Source organism: Phalacrocorax aristotelis, chromosome 5 (genome assembly GCF_949628215.1).
Source record: "Phalacrocorax aristotelis chromosome 5, bGulAri2.1, whole genome shotgun sequence".
Taxonomy (NCBI): domain Eukaryota; kingdom Metazoa; phylum Chordata; class Aves; order Suliformes; family Phalacrocoracidae; genus Phalacrocorax; species Phalacrocorax aristotelis.
Genome location: NC_134280.1, coordinates 12487733 through 12515462, shown reverse-complemented (window position 1 = coordinate 12515462; position 27730 = coordinate 12487733). Strand labels below are relative to the sequence as shown.

Sequence of the window (27730 nt, the reverse complement as noted above, 5' to 3'; positions counted from 1 at the left end):
GGAATGCTCATCACATACATCAGAAAGCAGGAAAATGTCTCTTTTCTGTGAATTTTCTCCACTAGAAACTCGAAATTATTATTCAGAGAAAGAGCGCATTGGAATCCACTGAAAATTAGTTAAGAACAGTGGAGATGGGAGAACCTCCAATAGCTGAGGGGGTGAATCAAGCCTTGAAGTGTTAAAGAACCTGGATGCTTTGTAGTAACCATGCAGACCCAGAAGCACGCTGAGCTGACAGCCTGGCAGGTAGAAACCTCCTTAAGGGTGTAACAGCATTTCCATTGTCCATTGCAACCAGGAAGAGAGGTGCCTGTGAAAGCAACCCCTTTGCAGAGAGGATTCTCAGGAAACAGAGTTTCTCAGATTAATTATTAGAGCCCGCTAGGGACTGTAACTTCCCTACAGACACCTTGCCTTTGCATATAAGAGTTTGTGCTTTGGGACCAAAGCCAAATGAAGAGACATTCACTGGCTTCAATAATAACTGAATGATCTCCTTGGTTTCTGTACAATAGGGACTATATTTCCCTGCCAAACAGGATCATGAATTAGTTAAACCTTGCATAGTTTTTAAGATGCTCTGACGGAAAACAATCCATGTTCTTAGTACTAATATACCTGAAAAATAAGCTATTCAAAAGGTGGCAGGATCTCTGGAATATTCTTTTCCTGTCCTTACTCTCTGGGTTTGTGATATAAATCGCACTCTTTACTCATGGGGCAAGAACTATCAAGAAATGAAATAAATTACCTTGGTTTTGCTGTGATTTTTTTTTCCTCCAGAGACATAAAAACCAATTTCTCTCTCACTTGTGGGAACACTTTAAAGTGCGAATGTTATTTAAAAAAAAATAGCAGAAAAATGCTTCAAAATTATTTTCTACTAAAATTGTTGTAATAATTAAAAAAAACCCAACCTGTTCCAATCTACTCCCTGGATTCAGCAAAATGCAGGTCTCATTACTCTACTGAGAGGTTAAAACCCATTCAAATTCTGTGGAGCAAACTCTAAACCTCTCTTTTAATTCTGACTTCATAATTTCAGCTGTTAGGAAGCACTCAGATCAGCACTGGGTTGACTGAATATCAGGGGTAAGAGTAGATGCCGCAAGGGAAATGCAGTAACTGATTGTAGTTTCTTATCTGAACTTTTTTTTGGCTCAAGGGCAATATAACTGATTACAGTTCTGGAAAGTGTACCATCCATTTTCTCTCTCACACCCTCATATAAGAGGCCCTAAAACCACGTCCTAGAAAAAGCAGCATTGATTACATCTGGGGAAACCCCAGATGAGAGAAGGGATGGATGCTACAGTATGGAATGACTTGAAAATTTAATTGGAAAGACAGTATTGTGGGAACAGCATGAGATTCTGCATCTATTTTCAAAATACTTTAGGAGGAGGACAACTTGCAATGAAGAAGGAATTGCTTCTCCACTTCCACATGCAAAATGGGAACCTGACTAAGCCCAGGGTTCTGATAACTTTCATCCCTTTACCTTTGCTCTTGAATTTAATCTCCTGGCCTTCTGATGCTTCCAGGCTCTGTGGATGGCTCTCAAACTGAGGGGGAATTCCCAGAGGCTCCATCTTCTCCTCCACTACAGCCTTCCGGGCTCCAGATCTGTTTTCTGCTTCTCTGCTCCTTGGACTGACTTGCCCTGTCAGAGATGGGGTTTGTTGAGTTGACACCAGGGGCTGCAGAGCCCTTTTCCTGTCTTCACTCTGTCTGATGAAAGTGGCCTGCAGTTCTGCCTTTGGTTCTGGCTGCAGTTTGACAGCTTGTAGTGTGATGGTGCTTGAAGTTTTCTGCAAGACCTGAGATCCCTTTTTTCCTTCTTTAGGTTCTTGAGAAGACACTGCGTTGGCTTCTTGGTGCTGTCCCTGCTTACTGTCTTTGGCTTCTCTGGCGAGGTAAAAGGTCTCTTTCTTTGCTGACATCCTGTCTTTGGTTTCAACCATGAGTTCAGTGCTGCTAGATTTCAGCTCTTTAGCAATCCCATTGCTAGTTGCCTGTTTGAATTCTGAATTTTCGACGGCTTTAACAGCAGGTGTTGTTGGTTTTGATGGCATGCTGAAGGAAAGTTATAAGTTTACAGGTATATGACACTGTATAAAGACTGATTATTATTATCAGCAATGATATAAATGTACAAGCCCTTAGCAAGAAGGTGAACTAATTAGCCTTTCGTTTCCTTCACGCAAATTAAGAACATGGATGAAAGAGGTGAAGTGAAAAGCTTCATAAAATATGATCAGTGTTTAGACTCTGTCTCAGCTGAGGAGTTTCTGGATACAAACCTACTGCTCAGGTTCTAACATGTTTTGTGAGTCAGACACTAACCTTGCATACACTGCTTTAGATAGACAGCAATTACATGAGACCCTGGAATGACCATGGTGTAACACTACTTCATGCTTTAATAAATTGAGGCTGCATATAATTGTAGCTGAAAATACCACATAAAATTGTTCCCTAAAGGGAAATGAAAATGTAAATTGTGTAGTGAATTTATTATTTGTAATTATGGTTTCTTGTAATTTAGGTGATTTCAAAAGAAGACTGATCAGAAAACTAAACTAAAGTTGAGGGAAGGGAGAGGGGGTGATGTCAAAAAAATAAATCAATTGACTGGACATAACAATATCAGCTATGGTTTTATTAGGAAGAGTTTCTTAGAATGATGATGGATCTGCTGCTAGTACTTTGGGGGCACAAGATTAGCTGACTAACTGGGGACTTGAATCTAAGTTTTCTTCATTGAAGTTGAGTCCCCTGACCACTAAGCTGTTATCTGTAGACCACTGCGTCTGTGTCTCACACTTCCAAAGTATTATTCCAAAGCAGAATTGGAACATAATTGAAATATGGGAAGTTATTTCTAGCCCAGCTCTATTTGCTATACTTAGTGCCACTGACTTATTCTCTCAAGGAGAATCAGGACACTTATTGTGGTACTTTCTTCAGCCAGAGGTAAATGTACTAGAGAAATAATGTCTATGAGATTTGCAGTTAACAACTGTCAGATTTTTACATTTTACAAAATATCTCTTTTTTTGTGAATAAATGATGGAGGAGGCAAAACAACTCTGCAGAACCCAGTACATGGGGAGTTCTGGCTGCAGAGCTGCACAGTTTCATTTACACTAAACATATTTTAAAGTATGTTCCTAAAAACTACACAGACCTGAAAAATAGGCTAGGCACAGCATTTTCAGATCCACTTTGCAGTGGACATGGAGTTAGGACAATGTAAACATGCCATTCTGAAATCCCATCCAGGGCATGTGAGGACAGATTAAACACCCTGAAGACTGTAAAGCAACTGGGATTCATGAAAGTGTCTTATACAGTCAGCTTTTCATTCCTGCATTTTCTATTCATGAAGAAAAGCTGTTTTACAAAATAATTTTTAAAAAAAATTATAGTAATTTAAACATTAAAAATATTGATAAAGCCCTAAAATAAGAAATCTTTTTTTTCTCATTACTTTACCCATACTTTTGTATCTATTTTCAGACAACAGCAAAGACCATGGCAAATATCACATTTTGCTTATGACAGCAAAGAACAACCAGCTCAGTACAGACAAGATGCATGCAGGTTTTTGACTCCAAAAAGGAAGTTTGACCAATTGGTACAGAGTATAAGTTCTCACATACTTTTATTCAGATTATGTAACTATTTGGCTACATGGGAACAGTGAGCATAAACCCGTCTAAATTTTGCTTTCCTGAACCAGATCAGAACTCTGTACTTCATAGTATTGCCACTAGTTCCACCAACTATTTCATAGCAATCCACCAGGACAGCTGAATTTGGCAGTAAGAGAGACTCTCATTCCAAGTAAACGTTTTCTAGCTTCCAGATACAGACTGACCCAAAGAGATCTATCACTTTGTGAGGAAGGCTCATGTAGTAAATGTTAAAATTAGTGCACTGCAGTTAAATATTCTGAGAAAGTATTCCAGTAAAAACATACCATGGTGGCTGAGCGTATATGTCAGTCTTATCTGGACCTGAAATAAAAAAAGAGAAAACAGGTAGCTTATACATACAATACTGTACACAATTCCATAAATTTGAAAGATTTTAAGCAAAGAATATACTTAAGAACAGTCACTCTTCATATCTTCAATCCATTGAAGTCAAGATTGATTATCCCCACACCTGAAATTTGATATGGACAACAGCAAGCTGCTCAGCTGAAATGCAAAGAGGTCTTGGTCCATTTTGAGACATTGCTGGGTCAACTAAGTTCTCAAGGGACTTGAGAACTAAAGGTTATGTGAGCCTCAAAGACTCCTTGTTGGGGGAGAGAAGGAAAGAAGAGATTCCAACTAGGAGGCAGCTCATCAGATCTTACGGGAACTCCACAGAGCTTGTAGAGGTGGAGAAAGACACAGTGTCAGTACTACACCTGAGCACGCCCACAGTGAAACTGCAGCTGTCCTCTGGCTAAAACACAAAACCAAATTAACAGTAGTAAAAACTCCCCAAACATGAGCCCACCTGTAAAATTTTACCAACTCATTTGCTGTGTACGAAGTATTATCATGTTTAACATGAATAACACAAAAGCTAATATATCACATTTCTTCACTTTGCAACACCACCAGGAAATCTGGGAACATGGCTGAGCTACATTGATTTGCCAAGCTACCTCATCAACTGCACTGGTATAAATGAGCACATATTTGAGGTAATGAATTTTGCAAGTCATCAGCAAATACTTCATAAAAATCCTTTCAGAGTCTTAGCCTCAGGGAAAAGACAATAACATGTGATAGACGATACTGTGATTTCCGCTGTGTTTTGCAAGCAAAAATCCACATCTAAACGCTCGGACTCGCCACACCATTCAGAGTGACCAAAAGAATCTGTTTACACACACACACACACAAAAGTTGCAGTGAGAGAGGGAAATACCCTGTTGACCTCACTACAATAAACCTGTCAATAAACAGCAACATAAATTCTTCACATAGAAATTAAAGCTGGAAAGAGACTGGATAAATGCAGAAGAGGAAGGTGAATAACTACTGGTTGCAGACAAGACAATACCATGCAACCCTGTCAATTAAAAGAACATTTTCTCCCTCCCTCTCCACTTTCCACTATGGGAACTTGGGGGAAAAATGCAGCTCTTGAAACAAGATTATCTATATAAGAGATTGCATGGATTTAAAAGAAAATGTAGCAATTCCAAGCCACTTGAGCATCTGCTAGCATATTACAGCAACTCCTAGGACCTTATTTAATTGCTAATGAAAGAATTGGGTATTATATGTTGTGGTTAGGTAAGTGGAATCATCTGATTAGTCAAGTACGTTGCAAGAGAGTGCCCTTTTTACTGACCTGTACTAATCCAAGAAAGAATGCCCACGTTATTCAGAGATGTGGTCAGCATCTGAAGCAAACATATACCACAACTGACTTTGTGACCCCAGTTCCGCATCATCTCTCAAGGCAGATGTACCCATTACAGAGCAGAAAACTCACCCCTTCAGGGAGAGCAAGTAAGGGTCAAGTTTCATGTTTAAAAAAAAGGCTTATTGAACAAAACGGCCCTTTCTGTAAAGCATCAGTTGAATAGGCAACCTGTAGAAGCTCCTACAATGGCTTCATCAGATTGCAACATACAGCTTTAAGTTGCAAAGGCTTGTTCTGGTTCTGAGGATCCCAACTGTAAAACCTCTTGTTATTTATATTCTTGATATCTTACAGAGCGACAGCATTGATGTGAACCTAAAAAATCTCACATCAAAAAATTCACTGCTGGATGTGTATGTAACCCACTGATCTTATGACTGCAGCTGAAGCCAGAAGCTGTTCATTTTATTATTTAGTTGGGTCCAGTGACTGCTTACCCACCGACTGATGAAATTCCTCTTTAGTGTGGTTGCTGAAGGCTGTATGATTTTGAGGCTGATGCAAAGAGCACCCTAAGAAGCATCAAACTCCAAAACAAACTGTATATAGTAATGCATATACAGAAAAGAACATCCTAAATTATTTATACAAAGACATTTATTCCCTTTAACAGCAGTGAAATAAGGCAGCATTGGGAATTGAGAAGCCTGAATTTTAATCTCATTAAGCTGTTTTTTCCTCTCTTACAGTTTAGAGTTATGCTCCTTTCCTTTCCTCGTTCTACAAATATAGATACAATTTTGTTTCCCTAAAGGGAGCTGGTATAAATGTGCATCTGGTGTTGGTACTCAACAAATACAAAATTAATTACTGATTATAATGACAAGTGCACGGTTTCCACTTGCTGAAATGAAAATCTATGTTCAAAACATGTGGAGGTCAAAATCACAGTAAAAGTGAAAAGTTGGTTTTAAAGAAAGCTGTTACAAAGCATTTGGATAGCCTTTTCCCCACTGAACCAACACATTGTTTTCAGCTGTAGCACGCTCCAAGCTATCACAGTATCATTTAATGAAGAGAGAGGAAGATAATGGGAAAAGTAAATGCTTATACTGAGAACACAACCAAAGATATTTTGAAGGAATGTCTGTGGTTCACTTGTGCTTTCTCCAGTAAACGTGTTGCTGTACCTTGAACCGTGAGCTCTGCAGACACAGATGCCTTCCCAGCGCTGTTTGCCACTGTGCACGTGTAAATTCCTGAATCAGCAAGTTGAGCATTTTGGATTTCCAAGAACTGGATGCCTGTTTTCTCAAACATGTTGAAACGCTCGTTTTGCTGCAACTGAATATCACCCTGCAAATATCACAAGACACCATGAGACGGCTAGCTATTGGTAGGAGAAGGGGATCAAGATATCTTTTGGTAAAACATCAGGACAAAATGCCTATCTTTTAGCCAAATTCTTTCTATGAATAATAGTCAGATGGTATAAACAGAAAACTGTGTCCAAAAGTTCAGTAATTCATATCTGCAGAAGGCTGTTTTTCCCTGCGTTTTGCTACCCACTCACCTCCATTTAGTTTTGGCTTTTCATTATTTACTATATCCATATTCCTAGGAAAATGTCTTTTCACTGTATGTGGCCTCAAACCAGTTTTTCTGTTCATGTTTGTCCCAGGAAGTCAAACACCACAGTTTTAAGCAACAAATTCCAAGCTGGGGAGTAGTTCTCTATCCCTCAAAAGCTCCTTTATCCTGTATCACTTCAGGAACTGGAAAAAATTCTGTATAAGGGGACCTCATCAGTGGCCAGGTGGGGATGGCACTAGACATACATTAAGAGACGCATTGCTGCAACACAGGTCCTTTGCAATGCTATGCTGGAGTTAAATCAAAAGGTATGGCCTTGAGGCAGGAAGCAATGCATGTAGTGCTATGTACTATTACATAGATTAGATGAGCTGAATGACACTTTTTTTGCCTTTAATTGACCAACATCATTTGTGAGCAAATCAGTGCTTCTGGTTCAGCACCAGCCATTAAAGAGCGTCCCTTGCTATCAGGCACCACATCTTTTCCTATCCTAAGTTTAGGAAGGGAAAGTGTACAAATCTACCATTTGTAGGGCATTGGTCAGTAAACACTGACCAGGGAAACACTACAGTGTTTTCAGATATTGCCATTCCTGAAGTCTCTATCAATGTTACTGCTGTCTGGGTGTTGTAAGTCCTATTTGAATAAAAAAGCTAGTTCACTTCAGGGGTTCGGTGGTGATACAGTAGAAGCTTCTGTTCTTTGCAACTTAGTAAGAAAAGGGGAAAGAAAATAAGCAGAGTAAGACATTTACACAAAAGCTTATTCATTAGTTCTAAGAAGTAAAATTTTAATTGTTTATAAAATTTTAATTGTTTATAAAGCTTCCATGCTGTATGGAAGGTGGTCATGTGTTGGCCCTGCACTAGTCAGATGTAGTCCAGCAGCCATGTAAGTTCATTTCCATGATGCTGAGGTAGAGCTAAAATACCTACACTCAGCAGGACCCTGCAGTGCCATCCTGGCATGACCAGAAGCATTGTGGGCCTGAGCTTGTTTGCAGCTACCCAAAACACATGCATGATTACCTATTAATTCATGCCTTATGAATAGGGATGCAAAAACATGCTCCACAGCAACAACCTGCCAATAAAACTCTGATAGAGCAACAACACATTTGCACTTTACAGAGCGTACGAATTATAGAATGACAGCTTTATGGTGCTCAAAATAGGTGCTAAAATAATATTACGAAAGCCTAAAGAAAACCAATTTAACCAGAAGTGATGGATTGAGGACTAGTTCAAGAGAGTGGACTGGGTGTCTGCAGGCCAGCAATAGTATGACTACTGAACCTGTGAACAACACACCTGTGTATTTTACAGAATAATGTATGCAGACCTGCAAGTGTTGAAATATGTGTTTTAAGGGCATAAACATGAACAGAACTCATGGAGCTCCTAACAACAAGTACTTTGCATACTTCATTCATTTGATCAGACAATGAATGCCAGATTATAGAATAATACATTATAGAAGGTGACAATTAACAGCAAAAGTAAACAATACAACCTCTAAAAAACTGCAGAAACGTATGAAGAAGTACCAAATTGTAGAACCAAGCTGCTGCATTGCTAGTCCCTACTTGCTGTTTACTACACAGCGCTGAACAAAGAGAACTGAATGACAAATCCTGGTTTGCACCCAGTTGCATGGCTGGAAAACCTGAGCGAGTCTGGTGGGACTGGAAGCAGGCTGTTGTGGAGCAGCTGCATTGCAGACTGCCTAGAGAGCCAGCAGGCCCAAAAGAACTGGTGGCAGCTGGAGGGAGGAGCAGACTGAAGGGAGGTGTCTTAGTGAGGGCTTCCACAGCAAAAGGCTGCTTGTTTTCTGAGACATACTCTGGTATTCTTGTATTACAGATAACAAGGATAAGACTGGAATAAAGCAGGCAATGAATTGGAAGCATTTCCCTGCTCTATGAGCAGTTTTCTGGTTTGTTTGGGGTTTTTTTTGTGGTTTCTTCCCGCCCAAACCTGGAGACACCAGAAGAAAATAAAAAGTCTGAGAAAAGCTTTTTTTTTTTTACTATATATAAGGCAACAGACTGTTGAAGGTTGAAGAGGAGTAGGATGCCAACAGAGCAGTCATATATTTGCTCTTCCAGATGAAAGATAGTGACTGTAATCCTCTAAAATACTACTAGTTTCAGTAAAAAATGGCCTAATCAGTGTAATATTTAATTACCACCTGAAAGCTCTCTCCTCTAGTAACAAAAAAAAGTGGTTGGAAATCTTGTGTATGCCCAAAGGGGACATCAGGGCTTCAGTCTTCAGTGTTTTGTTAGTAGTCTAATGAATTTTAAATATTGCTCATTTACAAAGCATTTTGTAAATGACAGATGCTGACAATTCCCAATTTTAATACAGATTTGAAGTTGGCACCTCAGGTCTCTATTTTATGTCAGACACTTTTCTGCTACCATTCTTTTAGCAGAGGTCAGACTGAAACAGTTGAACTGTTGCTCATCTGCCTTAGATTTCTTTTTTTTTTTTAATTTGGAAAAACAATCATGCATTGCAAAACCCAATCATATCTCTTAATTCCGAAACAGTTAATTTTCTTTCCAATTCAATTTCTTTTCTTTGCAAACGTCATCTTCATTCTAATATACAGGTAAAACCCAATGTGAATGATACAGAAAATGCAGTTTATGATTGAGACACTGACATGGAACTTGGGAAATACAGCTGTAATTTTTACAGCTGTCAGAGACTCCTCTGTAACCACAGTCAAAACATTAAATCCCTGCAGACCTTCTCTATAAAACAGAGATGATGATAATATTCACATTTCCCATCCTTTGCCTGATTCTCTTATGTAGTTAGGTCTCTGGGCAAGTATGCCCCATACTCACTATTTTTATAATGGAACCTGGATCTTGTTTGGTGCTTGTAGATTATTTTTTTTTGTACAAATATTTTCCACAATGAGACAAATAGGGAGAAGTTTATACTGAGAAGGAATGCTGTTATCTTTTGTGAATTTATTCAGCATAAAAATGAGGAAGAATATGGCCCTCCTTGTATGTAAATTCTCGCCATGATAATTTGCAGTGGCAAGAGCATTTCATCCTTTCAAGTCACAACATTTCAAAAGAGAAAGAAAAAATTAATTTTCTGGGAAATCGTACCTTAAACCAAGTTACTTGAGGCTGAGGTCGTCCTGTTATTTTACATGAGAATTTGCCTGTTTGGCCTTCACGCACAACAACTCTATTTGGTTTTGTAGCAAACTTGGGTGGACTCTCTCCCCAGATACTTGGCCTATGCTCCACAGATGGAACAGTAAGTCTTCCCCTGGAAAGACAAATGACATTCTGGTTTTACAGAAGAACTGGAAGCTGCTGTGATTAAAACACACTTCAGGAAGCATTTTAGACCGGTGGTCTGCCAACAAGGGTATGTAATTGGTGGTAACCGAGACTGTAGTTACACAGTAATTTTTTTGGCCAATGGAAGAAATGGAAATGATGGCCATGACTGCTCTTGACTCTTCATGCAACTGAACAGTATGATGCTACACACCCTCATCCATCATACACATAACTCATATAACAGATCTCATGGACAATTTCAGTTGCTTATAAGCAGAGCTGGGCAAACCAAATGATAGGAAACACCACATGCATTTAGTTTTTCCCGTTTTCTTTTTCCTAATTGCCTCCTGATAGATTATTTGTGCATACTTGTTCACTGTTCACAGTTTTTCATCATGTAATTTGTCGTGATATTGAGTGGAATGACACAGTAATTTCTGATTTATGAATCAGCAGCTTGTTTTTGCAAGATTTCTGATACGTCCTGGTAAAGATTTTTGGCTTGGAGAAGGCTTCTGTTTGGAATCTCTTTCACTACAATGTTTGCAAAGCAAACATGAAAAGGGCGCAAAACCAAAGTACACCCATCCCGGGTGAATATCTGTTAAGTGCAAATGGCCAGCTCTACTTACATGGATGGCACAGCTGGGAAATGACATGTGGAATGAAATTAGAGTGACATCAGTGACTGCAGTCCACAACCCTCAGCTACACAGCCGCAGAACAAACCATTGAGCAGTATTACAGCAAGAAAAACAAACAAACAAAAAAAAGGTGCAACTTCAGGTCCATTAACATCAATGAGAACAATCACACTCTTTGCTCTGAAGCCCTGGTACAACAAAGACACATTAGCAGACAGCAGATGATGATTTCTGGGTGTGGTTTTTTTTTTTAACCTTTAATTTCAAGCAAATGGAACCATTTTCAAGGCCTTCTTTTCCAGATGGCCTTTTACTACATGCAAGTAAGATATGTCAATACCTCACCATTTCTACCAGGCATCGCCTTAGTCCAAGGTGCTGCCAAGATATGATGGTTGCCATATAGGCAGCTCGAAGTTTCTAAGTAAGAGATGACACCATAATGAAAGGATTTATATGGACAAGAAGACCAGCAAAAAAAATCTTGGGAGAGAAGGGTGACTGTAATATGTTAAAATGGAAAACACTTCATCATATAATTAAATATCTGTTAACTTTTAATGTCATCTTCCTCATGCTACCACTAAAGAAGGGCATAAATGTGTATTAAAGAAGTCTTCTAGTGACCATCTTCAGGTGGTGTTTCTATATGTATATACCTATACACATATACTAACACATTAAAAGAAAACCAACTACTAGTTAGCCTGCAGCTTTACAGTTGTTTCCTAGATATACACAAACTGAAATGTATTTTTTTTCTTTTCCCTCCTCCTTGTTTTTGTAAGGCATAAACTTTCCATACTATAAAATTATTAATACTGAATAGGAGCAAAACACATGAGAATGAAAACCAAGGACAATCATTCTAACTCCATGTGATGCAATGCATTAGGATAGTGCTTTGGAAAGCCTGAATGTATAACAAAACCCAATAGCAACTTTGACTGTCCTTTCATGCTTTGATTATTTAGCATGTGTGTATTTCTATAGCACATTTGCCATACAGACATTATCATGTAAAGGCCTTCCTGATGACGCAGCTTCACTTACTATTTTCACTGTTGTAACCTCAGTTATTTTTAAAATTCAAAATACACATAAACAATAGTAATATCAATGACAAAATTAAAATCTTCAGTTTTAACTATCTGTATTCTGATTACTAACATAATCAGATATGTATTTTTGTCTACATCCAGGGTGACTCAGTCCAAGAGATATAAATCAGAAATAATTCTGCTTAAATTCAAGCTACTTAAAAAGAAATTATTTCAACTGTTGGAAGAGTTAGGCCTGGGCCTTTTAAAACAGTGGCATTCTCTTAATTGTAAATGCTTACTGAAGTGCAGAAAGTATATGACAGCAAGAAGGCTCTTCTGTGTGCCAGTGTAGATCACCCCATCAACCCATTCTTGCTACAGTTACTTGTTAACAGTTACTCCAAACTGGAACAACACTTTCTTCTGGACTACAATTTACCCACTGTGTTGCTTGGAAATATTTAAATTATATGTGAGAGAATGCTGATTTCAGTTGCTTTTATTTCTTACAGATGACTCAAAGTAGTATTAGTTCTGGCTTTATAAGGAGACTGCCAGGTCATAGAAGATGTGGGGAAGGATTTCTGAATATCAGAGAGCAGAGACAAGAGGGTGCAATATTGCACATACCAGCGGAATGTTCTGTTTCTAGCCAGAATAATGTCAGTATGAGGAAGCAGTAGCTATATCAAGCTACTTACATCTTCCTGACAGCCTCAATCATTTTACTAACCCAGCAGCTCTCATAGATGCTATTCTGCTTGGGATAAATGGATATTTGGACTTAGAGCATTTGAGTTCACAAATATCAAAGGGTTTGTTTTCAGATGTTGCTGTAGCTGGCAGTGCCCTGCCTCTGAGAGCCCAGCCATTCTTGCTATCCCCATCTCACAAGTGTGAGAAATCATGCCAAGCAGTTACTAGCAATGCTGTGCAGAATTGCATCATCAACAACCAGGCTTTGCTCTCCTCCATTCCCTCTGATTCTTGCACAGGCAAGAAGCCTTGGGGATATGTTTCCACTGAGGAATTACTGAGAACTGGACAAGAATCCAACCCTTTTTGACTGGCCCTCAAAGTGGATAAGAGCTAAAGACAAAATGCAAGAGGTACTTAAAAAGTAGAGAAGTGGTTATTCTTTAGAAAGTGTCATTTTACTTGTTTTCCTACCAAAACACATTTAGGTGTCTGTTAAACAATATCAAAGCCAATGGATTTCTTACCCAGGGGTTCTGGCGCTGGGTGGCAGGCTATATTTCTTCAAGGAGTTTCCTGTAAGCATGGGACAGAAAGACAGGAATTCAGAAGTTTTGACAAGACCATTGCGAATTACAGGTACTCAAGACTATGTAAAGTATGTGTTTCTCCAGGTTTCAAACAAAGGAGGAATGCAACACCTGCAGTATAAGGTTATGTCATCTGTAGTCCAAAGTCAGGCTCTCCAATTTCAAAAACAAGTTTTAGCAGAGTTGCCATCTAAGCCCTGGCCTCAGCAGTAACAACACTGCAGATTATTCATGCAAAAGTATTTTTAAACAAGCAAATGAAACACTCTGTCTAATCTCTACAGTGCAGCACTAATTCAAACTAAGGTAGCAAAAAACCTTTTTGGACTCTGAAAGATGTCTTACTTTACTTGGTTTCGTTTTTAGTCCTGTGCTAGCCCTAACTACCTTTTCTGTAAAATGATTCTTTTTGAAGCACAATAGTTCATCATACTTGCTGGTGCGAACAATAGGGAGATGCATATGAAGTCGTGTAAGCTCAGCGCCACCTACTGCACACAGCATTCCTGGTAGCTTTGGCACGCTAAAAAAGGGTAGCGACCTGGAGTGGATCCAGAGTGGCAGCGTGAAACAAACGGCTCTGACGGCTGTGAAAAAAAATATTGTTCTAGAGCCTTGTAAGAAGCTACATTACTGTCAGACAGGACAGCCATGCAGGATGGAAAGACAAGATTGTGTTTCAGTCACTCATTTTTTCAAGTCGCAGTCACCCCCACATAGAGATATCTGCTGAGAACAGAAAAAGTCTGCACTTTGCTATCTTGATGCATACAGGGATTTTTAGAATAAAGACGATGTAATTCTTAAACTCTGAGAAATTCAGTCATTGGGTACTGCCATGAAATGCATTTAAACTGCAGCAAAGCCCAGGTCAGAAAAACTGATATAAAAACAGCTTTAAAAAATCCTCCACCTCCGTGCAAATTGTCACTCATAAAAGTTGTCACAACTTAAAACTAGGGGGAAAAAAAAAAGATTTTGCATAATTTTCTCAACAGAAGGCAGTAACAATCATGCCAGATCTATGCCTATTTCAGTATGTACTCTGAGGATATCTGTAAGAGATTTTGACTCTGAATAAACCCAAATGCTGATTTTTTCAGGACTGCTGTGGGTTTTTGCTTTGCTTCAAGAATTCAACACAAAGTTGTGACCTGAGGAGCTTTGATATTCAACAGCCCTCTGACATGACCAAACTCAAGAGAGAGAAGCAGTAAAATTGATTTCCATCCTCCCCTGGCTTTGTGTCACTCTTTAGGTTTCAAATTCGGCAGTTTGCAACTATCTAATATGCAGATGTGCTCTTAAAAATTCCTGGGTTTGATCTTGGCTGTTTCCCATGTGACATTAAGCATACAATTACAACCATGTATTCAGCTTAGCAAGTGGAAGCATGCATGGAGAACTCCAGAAACACATTGCCTCTGTGTGCCTACCTGATCGGCTGTGAAGCAAACAAGATCACCACAGTTTTTACTGCCTGAGAGAAAATGCTAACTTTCCAGGCCTTTGTTTCTGTCCTGAGTGGTGGCTTCCATGAAAATTACAAAGTTTATATATAAACTTCATATAGCAAAGTCTTCAAAGCTAAGTCTTTTGTTACGTGGACATCATGATACATACCTGAAACCAAACGCACACTTTATCTAACATGTAGTTCCCTGCAAAACGTCTTAAACTGTGAAATGCAATTAATGAATCTTACTCTTGCACCAGTGAGGAAGCACGTGTATACAGTTGTGATTTTAACCAGACAGTATAAACAGCTTGTTCATTTAATTATACTCTGTAATAATCACAGCAACAGTATCAGTATCCTCTTACCTTCCACTGTCAGTTCCACAGTCACTTGACGAACCCCACCATCATTTGCAGCCTCACAGGTGTATTTACCACCATCACCTTCCTGTACACCTCTGATTACCAAACTGAATATCCCTCGAACACTGCGGTCCATGACATAATGGTCATCCTCTGGGACAGGATGCCCATTTCTGTACCACGTGATCTGAGGCTCAGGGTAGCCTCTGACCTGAAAAGATGTGAGAGTGGAGAAAGAAGGCAAATGTTACAGATTATGGTATTAGGAAGAAATGTTGGACATTTAGCAATGCAGTGGAAAGTTCTTGACACAGGAGCTGTTAAACACATACTCTTTGCAAGCCAAATGGCAGAACATAATGAAATGAAAACTCTCGGATAAGTTAAACTGTTAAAATCATTAGACTAGTCAGGCAGATAGATTACACAGAGAGGTTTCCCACTAGAATGGTTTACCTGCAGAACCATAGTGACAGTGCCAATGAAGAATCCTGACACCTGGGTCCCCATTGTTCAGAGACTGAAGGGCAGTAGTGCTACTACACCTCTAAGTACGCAAAGACTGCAGGATATCTAGACCAAAAATTTCTAGCTTGATTGCCAAGGATTGGGCTTATACTGTAAACGTGTATGGAGCCATCTAGTTATCAAATGTGCTGAGATACAGTAGCTCCTGACAATATACAGGCAAGAAATGCAGACACATGCCAAATTTTTGTCTTGAGCTTTAAAAGCAGAAGATAAGGAGTTGCAATCTGAGAAAGTGTGATTAAGGGTCATTCTGATGTTATAGTGGTGTATTCACACAAACACAGTACTCAATTTAAAGAGCTTGGTGGTCTACTGATAGCCCAAAGAAACATTTTCAACTAAATGAACCAATCCTGTGCTCATTAAATTGCAGCCATGTTAAAATATCCTTGCCTGCTATGGCATTAATGACACCTTCAGATCCGCAGGCAGATTCCCAGTTGGCATAATTGAGAATGGAGTTATTGATTTCAGTCGAGCTGTTGAAACCTGCTGAGGATCTGTGGCTTTCATAAAAAAATAGGAAAAGCAGACATACAACAGTTTCCACCAAAGAATTAACTCCTCAGGAAAAGGTTCTTTCTCTGCTTTGTGAGAGATGCCATCCTCTTTGAAGGTCACTTCAGTATGTGTTAACTGTCAGCACACTTCCCCAGTCATCATATTAACTCCCCCTTCTTTCCTATTCCCCCACTCTGATATGTTAGCTCTCCATCTTCTGACTCTTTGATCCTTTGCCTACATGTCATGAAGTAACTGAGTGGATCAAGATGAGCTGGGATGAGTAATAGTTGTGGCAGCGTGCGCTCACTGGGAAAGGAGCAATGTTGCATTTTGAACTACATTATCAAATCTTGGCAACTGAACAGGAAGCCCCTTCAACCTCCAGGTGGGCAAAATATTGATGGGCTGTCCTGATTTGAAGAAGGCTTAGTTGTGGCTTGCGCAAATTCCTCTCAGCATTCTCCTCTCAGTTTCCAATCCGCACTTCAGCTCTGCTTTCTTCTAACTGCACAGCACTCACTTTCTAAATTACAATCTTTAGCCAACCAACCTTACCCATTCTTAGGTTCTCTTCTTTCAAAACCTTTCATTTTTAATCCAGCCCCACCACACTCCAGCTGGGTTTCTCATCTGTTGGAGCTTAACCTACAGCTGTCAGAAATTTTTCTCTTTCCTTTAATTCTTTGGGTATCAGTTCAGACAAATTAATTTTGCCAGTGATGTGGTGACCCCTTCTTCCTGGCACTGCTCGCCCTCTCTCATATTAATGTTTGCCAAGAGCATGAATATGCTGAGTAAGATGGAGAAACTTTCCACTTCTGGTACAAACTTCTCGAGTTCTTTCAGTCTGTCTTTACCTAAGTAAAAGCTATGGTCTATGAAGAATACATTCATTGTGGGATTCTGCTCAGTGGCGAGTCTATTGCTGTTTAAAAATACCACAGCATCTTTCTAAAGCTCTTTGCAGCCATGCCTTTTCTTTCCTGTGCTTTCTGAAAAACAGCAGCTCCCACTCAACCATGCCCCCTAACACTACTCCAGTGTATTGGTTTAGTGCTTACTCAGAAGGCAGGTTCCCAGGAACGTCTTTCTCAGCACATCTTATTTTCAGAAAAAGGGAGTTGTGAAGCATCAATATGAGATTTTTACAGTAGTGTAACTCTTGTGAGTTGATAATGTGCTTATTGGTAAAGAAAGTGACTTGTACCAAAGAACTGTTTCTTACTATTAACTTGCCAATGCCCTCCCACCTATCTTTTCATTTCAGATTAAGAAACCAACAGAGAGATTAAGCAATTTACGCAGACAGACAGCATATTAGAATGGAGTTTCTACCTCTCATTTTTGCTTCACTGGATATTAAGATTTCTTTGAATTTGAAATATTTGAGGCAAAATGGCTTTGAAACTGCTATTTCAAGTAATACAATACAGTAAAATGACAGAGTTTCATTTGAGTTGGTGTGAAGAAAGAACCACCTTTTCGGTGCATTACATCACAACCTCTTTACTAACGTCAGTCTAGCCACATCTGTTTACAGCTGCTGAGATTCTGGCCTGTGAATACAAGTCATCAATTATACATCACCTAGTATATTAACTATTTTTTCCAGTTCGCAATCATTCCTTCTGGCCTTCTGTGTCTTGTTCAACCCAGCTTCAAAGCTCCCAAGCATAAACATTCTGACACTTATCTCAGGGAACAATTAGAGTTGAAGCAATGGGAAACATCTTCTTTCCATTTTTCTTTTTGTTTTATCATATTCTTAAGTCCCTCTTGGACCACACAAGGCCATTTTTACCTGACCCCTCAAGGTCTGGTAGACCATTATACATGCTCTTCCAGTATCATGTGGCTGAGCCTACATTAAGTTTTTTTCCATTTCTTCCATGTGTGTTTATTTTATGCTTGCTATGGCTGTATTATTTTGTTCATCCACACCTTTACACTGAGGAAATGCCACACAAAAAATTACAAACACAGGCGATCAGCATGCCTTTTCCTTTCAAAGGGTTGAGTCATTCCCTTCCCAAACTCTGGGTTTTTTTCTTTCATTTTTTGTCAGAAATGAAATTATGGGAAAGCAGAAGTTTACAGAATTGCTCTGTTGCAAGGATTTATTTCAGGTTCAGGTTTGGAATGTGTTTCAAACTGAGCCAGCCCTCTCTGAAATACATGGTCTTGCCATAAAAGTGTCAGGGACCCTTAAACGAATCACTGGTTACTAGGTTTTGATCCTAATGGATCAATTCCAGAACTGCAGCAGGTTTTATAGTCCTCCCTAACCTTTCCAGAGCTCACTAAAAACATCTGCCTTGAATAAATTCACAGCAAACAGAAATTTATCTGCTTATTTAATGCCCAGCAGAGAAGGCTATAACCTTTATTTACAGATTGGCCTGTGTAAGTATTGCCAGTCCCAGGGAGGGTACAGCTTTTCTTTAACTGCTCTACAACACTAACAAGTGGGAAGTTGACAGCAAGCAGCAAATAACTGTTGTATTAGTACAAACACGAGTTTTGAGTTTTTGTCTGGGCCCATCAACTGCTTAAAGCCTTCCTGGAAAAGTCTGCTAAGGTAAAACAGGCCTTCTGCTCCATGCCTCAACACAGCAACTGGAAAGAGCTAAGAGAGAACCTGTTGCCTGTGAAACTTCCAGAGTTAAGGTTCAGTTCTGCATCTCGGTCTGGGAGAAGGCTATTGAAAAGGGATGGCACTAGGTTCCCAAAGAAAAGAAATAAGGAGAAAAAATAAAATTAGTCTAATGAAGCTGTACTTTAAAGGACAGTATTATTAAAAAATGTGCCACTACAAACCAGTCCCCATTGTCACAAACCCAAAGGCATTCAGTGACCACCAAGGCCAAATATATTCATTCAGTGACACTTTTTCTTGTTTGAAAGTGCAGGAAAGATTTTCTAAAACTTGGCCTATATCTATGCTCCATAAAAGAGCTGTTTATATACCAATTTCAAAAAAAACTTAGGTTTGCCTACTTAAATGCATCACAGTTGCAGTAGCAGTTTAGGGCAATCAGGTGCACTCTTTTGGCTCATGCTTTTAACTTCAAATCAAATCCTATTCTGTAATAACTACTGCTGGCTCCAGTGAGGTTAACAATGAATACAAACCCACAGCACCCAAAAAGAGATAGCCATAAGTGACAATAAACCAAAGTGTAAGTAACTGTGAAACACTGATGGGGTGTATACTATTACTGATGCTGCTCACTTTGACGGTAACACCTTAAGACTATTGGAAATGACGGCAAACATCACATGACATACTCTAGCATTACATTCATTATACTGGCTGAGGTGTTCAGCGCTTGATGTTAAGAACTAGACAAATGTCCCATGTTGCTGCTCCAGGACGCATCAACACACAAGCAATAAGATCAGGAAGAAAACAGCTATCAAAAGGTGGTCTTGGCTTGCAAAATCCCCCCAGATGACATCATATATAGACAGGCACATCAAAAGTTGTACTAAAACTGGCAAGGATACAACTGTTATAAAGTTGCTATTCAAAATAACTCCCCTCACAGAGATGACTTCATATGCTGCAATACGAAATCCACTAAAGACTAAAATTCCTTTCAAGAGACAAACCTTCTCCCATGAAGTCAGAATTTTAAGACATCCAGATTCTGTCAACACATAGTATTTAGTTGTGCTGCTATTTCTGTAGGCTACCTTTGCCTTTAATTCCACAAAAACCAGAATTAAGATCTATGTCTGTATGTCAAGTATTCAGTCATTGAATAAAAGAATCAGTTGTATTAGGTGGTTCAAACCATCTAAAGAAAATGGATTTTAAAGTTATCTTTGAAAATCAGAAATATCCTCTATTCAAACTTTTATACTTCACATGTTATTTAGAATGTACCTTTCAACCTAATTTGCATACCTTGCTTCTTTTTGAGGAATGCTGTCCTCTTTGTAGGCTGTTAAAGAATATCAGGGTAGAGTAGGTAGTGTTTAACATCCTAAAATAACCAGCTAAGTGACACTGCTTTTTGATACCTGGGTGTCAGTGAGAAGAACCTGGTATCATAATGCCCATTTAAATTTGTAATGGAAAAATACAGAATATACTTCTTATAGAAAATGTATGGAAGTTTTTGTGGTTTTAATTAACATGGACACTGATAAAGGGTTATGCAAAAATAGAGTTTTCCACTTGTCTTGAGACTTTTAGGGATATGCAGCCCTTGAGGCTATTAAAATGACGCTTTTGGCCTGTATCTCATTCAGTGCAGCACAGGGAAATAACTTGTTAAAACCTCTGATGGTTAGTAGTGTAGCTAGCACATTTATAGTTAGACTGTAGTGTCTGGAAGCATTAAAACAACATGAAAACAAACTTTGCATAACCTGTTTGGTAACAAGTTTAAGAACAATGGCAGTAATCAGAAATGTTTTCTAATGCATAAAGGAACCTGCAAAGCAGAAGAGAATAAACTGTTTCCCACATCCACAGTGGACAGGACAAGCAATAGACTTTTAAGAGAAATTGGCCAGTGGATTGGAAGATGACGTCTGACAGCAGTGACCTTTAGAAAAACAGCAGGTGTTTCGCATATTTTGCTGCCTCCCTATCTTAACATTAAGGAATGCCAGAGAGTGAGCTAAGTTTTTGAGAAGGGTTTGTAGCCTATCCTCTGTTCCATGCTCACCTTCAACCAGAAACCAGTCAGTTCTGGGAACTACATCTCAGAAAAGGCCACAGAGATCAGAAGTTGCAAAGGGATAAAAAGAGGATAGCCGCAATTACAGTTGCCAGATATCACCATTGAGCTCCAAAGTGTATGGTCTGGGCAGATCATGAGAAGACACACCAGGAGGACTCATCAAGGGAGATATAGAAAACCATTCAGAATATCTGACAAACTTTGACCTTCTGCTGCCTGCAAACAAACGCCTGACACAAAAAACTAAAGGACTTGGCCTAGCAAATACTCATTACTAGCAGGAAGTAAACTGTCTGCACCTTATGCAAAACTTAGAGTATTGATCCATCAGATTGTTTCAAGAAAGCAGCAGAAGAAATGTGATTAAGTAGCATGACAAATTTTGTAAGTGTAATTCTACTCAAAGAAATGAAGATATAGGAAAAAACAATGTATAGCACTTACACCTGAAATGCAGTAGAAACTGCATAGTGTACCTCTTCTTCCAATGTATAGGTATCAGCAAAAATGGAATATTATTCACTTTATTGCAAGGTAGGTATTAGATGGGCTCATCTGTAGGTCATACAGTTGAAGGCTCTCATGTAGCCCCAAGAGATTCAATCCAGACAGTAACAGCTGTTCTGTGGATGTGGCTCATCCTAGGTCCTACAAAAAAAGAGGTGTTTCCCATAGTCATCAGACTGTAGCCAGTGTCTTCTACCTTCCTTGACTGAATCAAGAGCCAAGAGTTTTTGGATCTGGATCTTGATCAGAAGACTTGTGAGGGGAATTAAGTACTTGAGCACAAACTTAGCAGAGGATGCTAAGAACTGGATACACCGTAACACATGCTCTGTCCATATGGACAGAGCTGTTGCTCTCTAGAAAGAAAAAAAGCCATTTCTTGTTGTAATAGTTCATATTGATGTGAACTCTGAATGTCAGTCTTAGGGAAAAAGTACTACAAAACTGTGGAGACTACAACATGAACATCGTGAATACAGCCCAACCCAATATGTGGTGTATTTTTATTTTAATTTAGATTTTTGGTTAGTGCAGGCGGGAAATGTGGTTCTGGCCAGTGCCGCTCTTCTTTAAGTCTTATAACAAAGCTTCTGTTAGGCTCAAGCTGCAATTTGTTTTAACAAATGAACAGCAGATGTTCTTGGTAAAGGAAAGTGGACATGATACATTGTTAAGCTCCTTCTGAGACTTTAAACACACACAAACCATATCTCAAGAATAGTTTATCCATTTTAAAAGCTTGCTTCTAAAACAGAGAACTTGCCTGGCAAGGTTAAACATGAAAATGTTAAATATTTGGAGACTTAGCTATGACCTTGCAAACAAAGCAAATAATAACCTCTGCCTTCTACAGAGCAGTCTAGAATCTACAATTGCCTAATTTAAAACAAAAATGGAATACATACTACGACTAAACATAGCTCACTTCAAAGCATTACCTACTGTACATACAAGAAACAATAATGGTCTTTCTGTAAAATTTGTGTAAGTTTTTGTTTAAGTGCTGAACTCTGGTACACTACATCTTCTGTTTAGGTTTCTTGTTTCATGTGCACACAGTCCTCATAAATTAGCTCTTTGGGTGTAACCTTAACTGGAACACAACTCTGAAGATGTAAGTCTTCACAGCTGGTACGTGCAATTATCTGTTCCTTCCCCCAAATGGTGCGGAGCAGGGAGAGAAAAATGACAACACAGGCCTTCAAACAAACCGTTGAAAAAAAAAAAACCCAAACCAGAAAAAACAACCAAAACTGGCAATAACAACAACAAAGAATCAAAAGTAGAATCAAACACCCGCCAAGCACCACCAAATGCTACACCTCATTCTTCAGGTGCCCATCCCTGGCGATCACTGCATTCTGCTCTTAGGCAACCTGAGACCACACATAATTATGTTGAGCTCCTCAAGGTTTCACCTACAGAAGTTTCAAACCATACATATTTTGCTTGATTCTCATTTGTGGCAATGAAAAGAAAACCTTTGTAAATTAAACTCCTTGATATTGCTAACATTAATATTGTGAACAAGGGAAATCTCATATTCTTTTAGTCTTGAGTAGAAAGATCATATGCCACAGCACTAACATAGAAAGGCTGCAAGATTTACCATAGTCCTGTTTGCCCCGATGAGAGATACAGAAGAATTACCTGGAGATGCAATTCATAGAATTCAGTGCCAAGGTAGGGAGACCCAGAAGATAAAAAGAGACTTAGCACTTTCTTCCTATTTATTAAAAGCTGTTCCTTTAAAATTACTACTTTAATGCAACTGTTAGTGTGCTGTATGAAGTCTACCTCTTTCTAGTCCCATGGAAAAACTGGTGGCATAATTTCAGATTATGTTGGGTAATGTGCAATTTTCACTGACTTAAAACATGATAGCGAGTGCTGACCACTTCCAGCTCATTTTGACTGCTGTACCCAACTATGGGGTTATGAATGAAAACCAGTATACTTTGGTTTATTTTTAAAAGACCACTAAAACCTCCACAATATCATAAACCTACATGGTCAGAGTTCAGATTTTGTATCCTGGACCTAATCTGTAGATCATAGGATAGAATTACAGAATTCAGGTGAGCATAAGCTAGAAGAAAGTAAAGAATTCTCTAAATCTTCATGAGAGACCCTTTCATAGAGTTTCACTTTGCTGTATGGCAATGTGCAAGGGTCTCTGCAGGAGCTTGGCAAAAAGTCCATTCATCCTAGAAAGAGTAGAATGATTTGATCACATGGAAGAATAACTTTCTGCCATGCTTCTGTGCTTACTCCCTCCCTGACACCAGTACTGACAATCTAGAATTCTGTAAGCAAAAGTTTATCTTCTACAAAATCCTCTGACTCTGATGAAAACTCATTAGATCTTGCTTCACTAACTCTGCAATGCTCCATTTGGCCAGAAGCATGCTTTCAGTTCAGATCATAAACCACAGCTGGCATTACATGCATGCTACTTAGATAACCTAGAAGAAACATATGTAGCTGGGTCTAGTGAACTACTAGTGCACTTGACAATTCCTAATTGTCTAAGTAGGAATTCACGTACCCAAGGACAAAACTGCCATCTTAAAATGCGTAAAGAAACACGCACACAAAAAATGCATACACAGACACAGCCATTATAGTGATCATCAGCAAAAGATGTTACAAGAAAGTAGTGCACCAGAGAATTAATGAAAAACAGCAAGCTTCTTTGCAAGGCTTTGTGACGCTTTACAGAAATGGTATAAATAAAGCTCGTTTGGATTTTCCATCTGAAAACACCAAGTTATGAGATGGTCACAAAACTAGATTTACTTCCTGCATACAGTGGGAATTTAGAGAACAGCCGGAAGTTACACTCCATAGCATACAAGCCTGAGCAAATGCAGTACCTTAGTACATCATTAGAGCAGGCTTAGGAGGGTCTCCCAGACTGCGTGCAAGGCGCTGTCTGCTTTAACCTTGTTGTTTGACATTTTACTGTGACTTTCTATGTTTCATATTTTGGAAAATAGCAAATAAACATTCTTTATTAACTTCTATGTCGTTCATGATTGTAAAAACCTGCTTCAAATCCTTGTCCGCTTGTATCGTTGAAACTGAAGAGCCCTTGTTTAATCTGTGCTTGTACTAGGAACCATGAAATACCTCTGATAATCCTTGTTAAATTTTCCATCTCTTTTCTAGCCTAAGATAAGATCAGAACTGCATATAGCATTCAAAATGTGGGAATCCGTGGATTTCTAGATTGACACAGCAGACTGTTGGGGTTTTTTTGATTTCCAAAATTTTTTTAACAGTATTTGCTACTTTTCCCAACCTTGAGCTGATTAGTCAGAGAGTTGTTCAGGGCAAGATCTCTCTCATGAACAGAAATAGCTAATAAAAAATGAAGTAAGTATATTTTATTTTTCTACTTTGTAGTCATCAGTGCCAAATGGCATTTGATTTTTATAGTCCAGGCATTCAACAGAATCCATAGAATCATTAAGGTTGCAAAAGACCTCTAAGATCATCAAGTCCATGATGAGATCCATTTGCAGATGGCACCCCACCAGTTTTAGTTTTGACTCTTTAAAGTAGTCTGCATCATCTGCAAATTTTGTTATTTCACTATGCAGCCCCTTTTTGCAGACTGCAAGGGTGCTGAAGACTACACATACTACCACAATTCTTTAGGGAATCAGCATTTATGGTACTCCCAGAACTTATGACCTATCCATGGAAGACATGGTCTGCTAACTGAAAAGCAGACAGCAGCTGCATATCATTTATTCTTTAATCTTCCACATTTATTCGTGGGTTGTTTTTTTTTAAATTCAGTGTGGAGAGTTCCCAGAGGTGCATGGAGTATTGGCTTTGTGCTCAGTCACCAGAGTATAGCTGTTTGAATAAAGCATTGCTTTCCCATGTACCATAACATCTATAAGTGCATTTGTTCTAAATTATTATTATTATGAAGGACTCTAGTTGAATTTCAGAGCAGCACTAGGTATCAGGCTGCTTTGAGTTTATCCAATTTCTAAGTTCAACACCAGCCCCAATTAATGCAGCTCTTAAGAAAATAATTACGCCCTACTTATGTATTTTGGAATTAATCATATACATAGGTGCTTTTCCAAAATTAAATTTTATTTCATTTAAAGAATAAGTTTAAATTTATTACACTTAAAGGAACATTGTTATAGGAGGTCTTGAGACAGCTCCAAAATAACCTCAAACATCATTCAGATGAAATATGGAATACTGTCAAAGTGGACTCCACCCTTTCCAATATAGTGGACATGAGGGGAACACACTGTGCAGAGAAACATGTTTCTGTGTAGCTATAATGTCAATCAGCAAGTGAATGAGACGTTGTAAACCTCCGTTACACCATTGGGGGCATTTCACACAGGTGTTGCAGTCTCAGAGTGACAGTGGTTTTTTGATGGAGCTTTAATAAATCATTCTGCCAGCAGCAACATCTGCCTTTTTACTTTCCCCACATTGTAGCCAGCTGACCTGTAGCCATTATGTGCATGAGGAGAGTTTTATGCAAACCACCCATATAGCTCACCTGGACCTTTTTTTCCTGTAAATACAAGATTTCTGAACTTAAAGATGGGATCATAAGTACACTGAATATCTGTCCATCTTTAGATCTATATTTTATATTCAGTCATTGTCCATTTTTTCCCCTTTTTAAAAAAGTTTGTCTAGGTTGCCAATGCAAAAGCAGTCAGATGCCATAAACCTTGGATAAGGTCTAGGACAAAGCTTAGGCTAAATCCCCCATTGCCACCCAGATGCTGTCCTGGCTCCCTCCTATTCCCCTGTAGTTGCACATTTTTGAGAGTTACGCTGGCACGCAAAGATGACAAGTTCTCCTCAAAGTGGTGAAATTCTGACACTTTGTCAAGGGAGGGGTGTGCAGGATATTGAGTTATATACAAACTGAAGACAATTTCAGTTCCAAAATAGGTAGGTGTCATGTGGGAAAGTGTCACTCTGACTTCATAGCTCAGGATCTGAGACATGGAGACACTCAGAGACTTTGCCAAACTCACACTAAAAGGAAATTAGCTTTCCATATTTAGTAATGTTAGATCAAATAATCTGACCATATTTTCTCCTTGCCACCAAATCTGCTATTGCAGCAATCAATGCAAAGACTGAACTGAAGTTGCAGCACAGGAGGCAACTGCTTTTCTTACCCTGATTAATGACTGAGGCCATCAACATCATATTAATATGTTTGTGTACAGGTATCAAAGTGCAGAGTACCGAGTAACAGTAAAGAGGGTCAGAATCTTGGCAACAAAATAAGAAGCATGTAAAATAGTGTTACAAATAAAAGAATGTTAACTCACCACCACAGGAGAATGTGAGCAACATAGTAAGATAGGACTCTGTCAGCTCTCAGGAACTTCAGTGCTGCCATGCAGCTCTGCAGAATAGAAGTGTCTGCCAGAAAGATTTCAAAGGCAAGGGCAAGCACAAGAGCTCTCAACAAAGCAGGGAAGATAAATTTTGCAGCCCTCTGTTGTGTGAAACTCATCAATTTTAGTGGGAATTTTCTCTGCTTCTGATTCTTCCCTTAAAGAAAAAAAAAAGGCAAATGCAAAGAGGAAACTTACTTCCCATGGACCAACTGATGTTAAGGCCTTTTAAAAGTGTTAAATTTTATGGGGTGCTGAACAGTTTGAATAGCTTAAAATGCCAAAAGATGGGGAGGGGGGGGTGTGGAAAGCTGATCTGTGTGCATGGTTATGGGTCATTTAGGATTATGGAGTAAGAATGTAAATGAGTTCAAGGGGAAGCTGCACGGAAATAAGGCTCTTGCTAATTGTTCCACATAGCCCAGTAAGGCCCAGTAAGCACCTCAAATGTGCTCTGTTTCCCTATTCTTCTCTTCCTCCCCACCTCTGGTGATTCTAAATCAAGATGTCTATCAAATATTAGTAAATGAAGCAGCTGCTTTAAGTCAGTACCAATGCATTTAGGAGCATGCAAGGAGTTTCCTGATAGGACCAGTGTTCATTTCAGAGCAGCAGCAATCTTTGCTACAGAAAACAAAATTTTGAAAAATCAGACCAGACTTTCACTGTGTTGAGCGAGCTGTCAGGACAAGAGCAGCTCATTCATTTCCACTTCAACAAGACAGCCTGATTTACTGTGTTTGCTGCTGCTTTTGTTCATAAATTTTATCTGGTAGCGCTAGAGGAAGGGCTGAAACATAAAACAGCTAAACAAAATAACAATAAATTCTTGGGAAACTGTCTCCCCTTTTCCCACCAGAAAAAGCTTAGCTTTTAACATGTGACACAGGTTTTTACCTTCAGTTGTGAATCCTTCATTCAGTAACAATACAAAAAGGTGGATAAAGATTGTTTAGACTAAGCACAGCACTAGGAAGCCCCCTGACAAGTACAGGATAAAA

The 27730-nt window shown here is 39.0% G+C and overlaps 1 protein-coding gene across 5 annotated transcripts in view; it reads right to left on the bottom strand.

Annotated features, from left to right (window-relative positions):
* Positions 1-27730, bottom strand: part of MYLK (myosin light chain kinase) — a 224580-nt gene that overhangs the window by 117147 nt on the left and 79703 nt on the right. For all 5 annotated transcript variants that reach the window (XM_075093019.1, XM_075093022.1, XM_075093020.1 and 2 more), the window contains exons 3-8: positions 15092-15299; positions 13205-13253; positions 10109-10274; positions 6570-6735; positions 3989-4025; positions 1505-2079 (exon numbers count right to left, since the gene is read on the bottom strand). In XM_075093019.1, the coding sequence (XP_074949120.1) occupies positions 1505-2079; positions 3989-4025; positions 6570-6735; positions 10109-10274; positions 13205-13253; positions 15092-15299 (1201 nt within the window). The remainder of the gene's footprint in view (positions 1-1504; positions 2080-3988; positions 4026-6569; positions 6736-10108; positions 10275-13204; positions 13254-15091; positions 15300-27730) is intronic.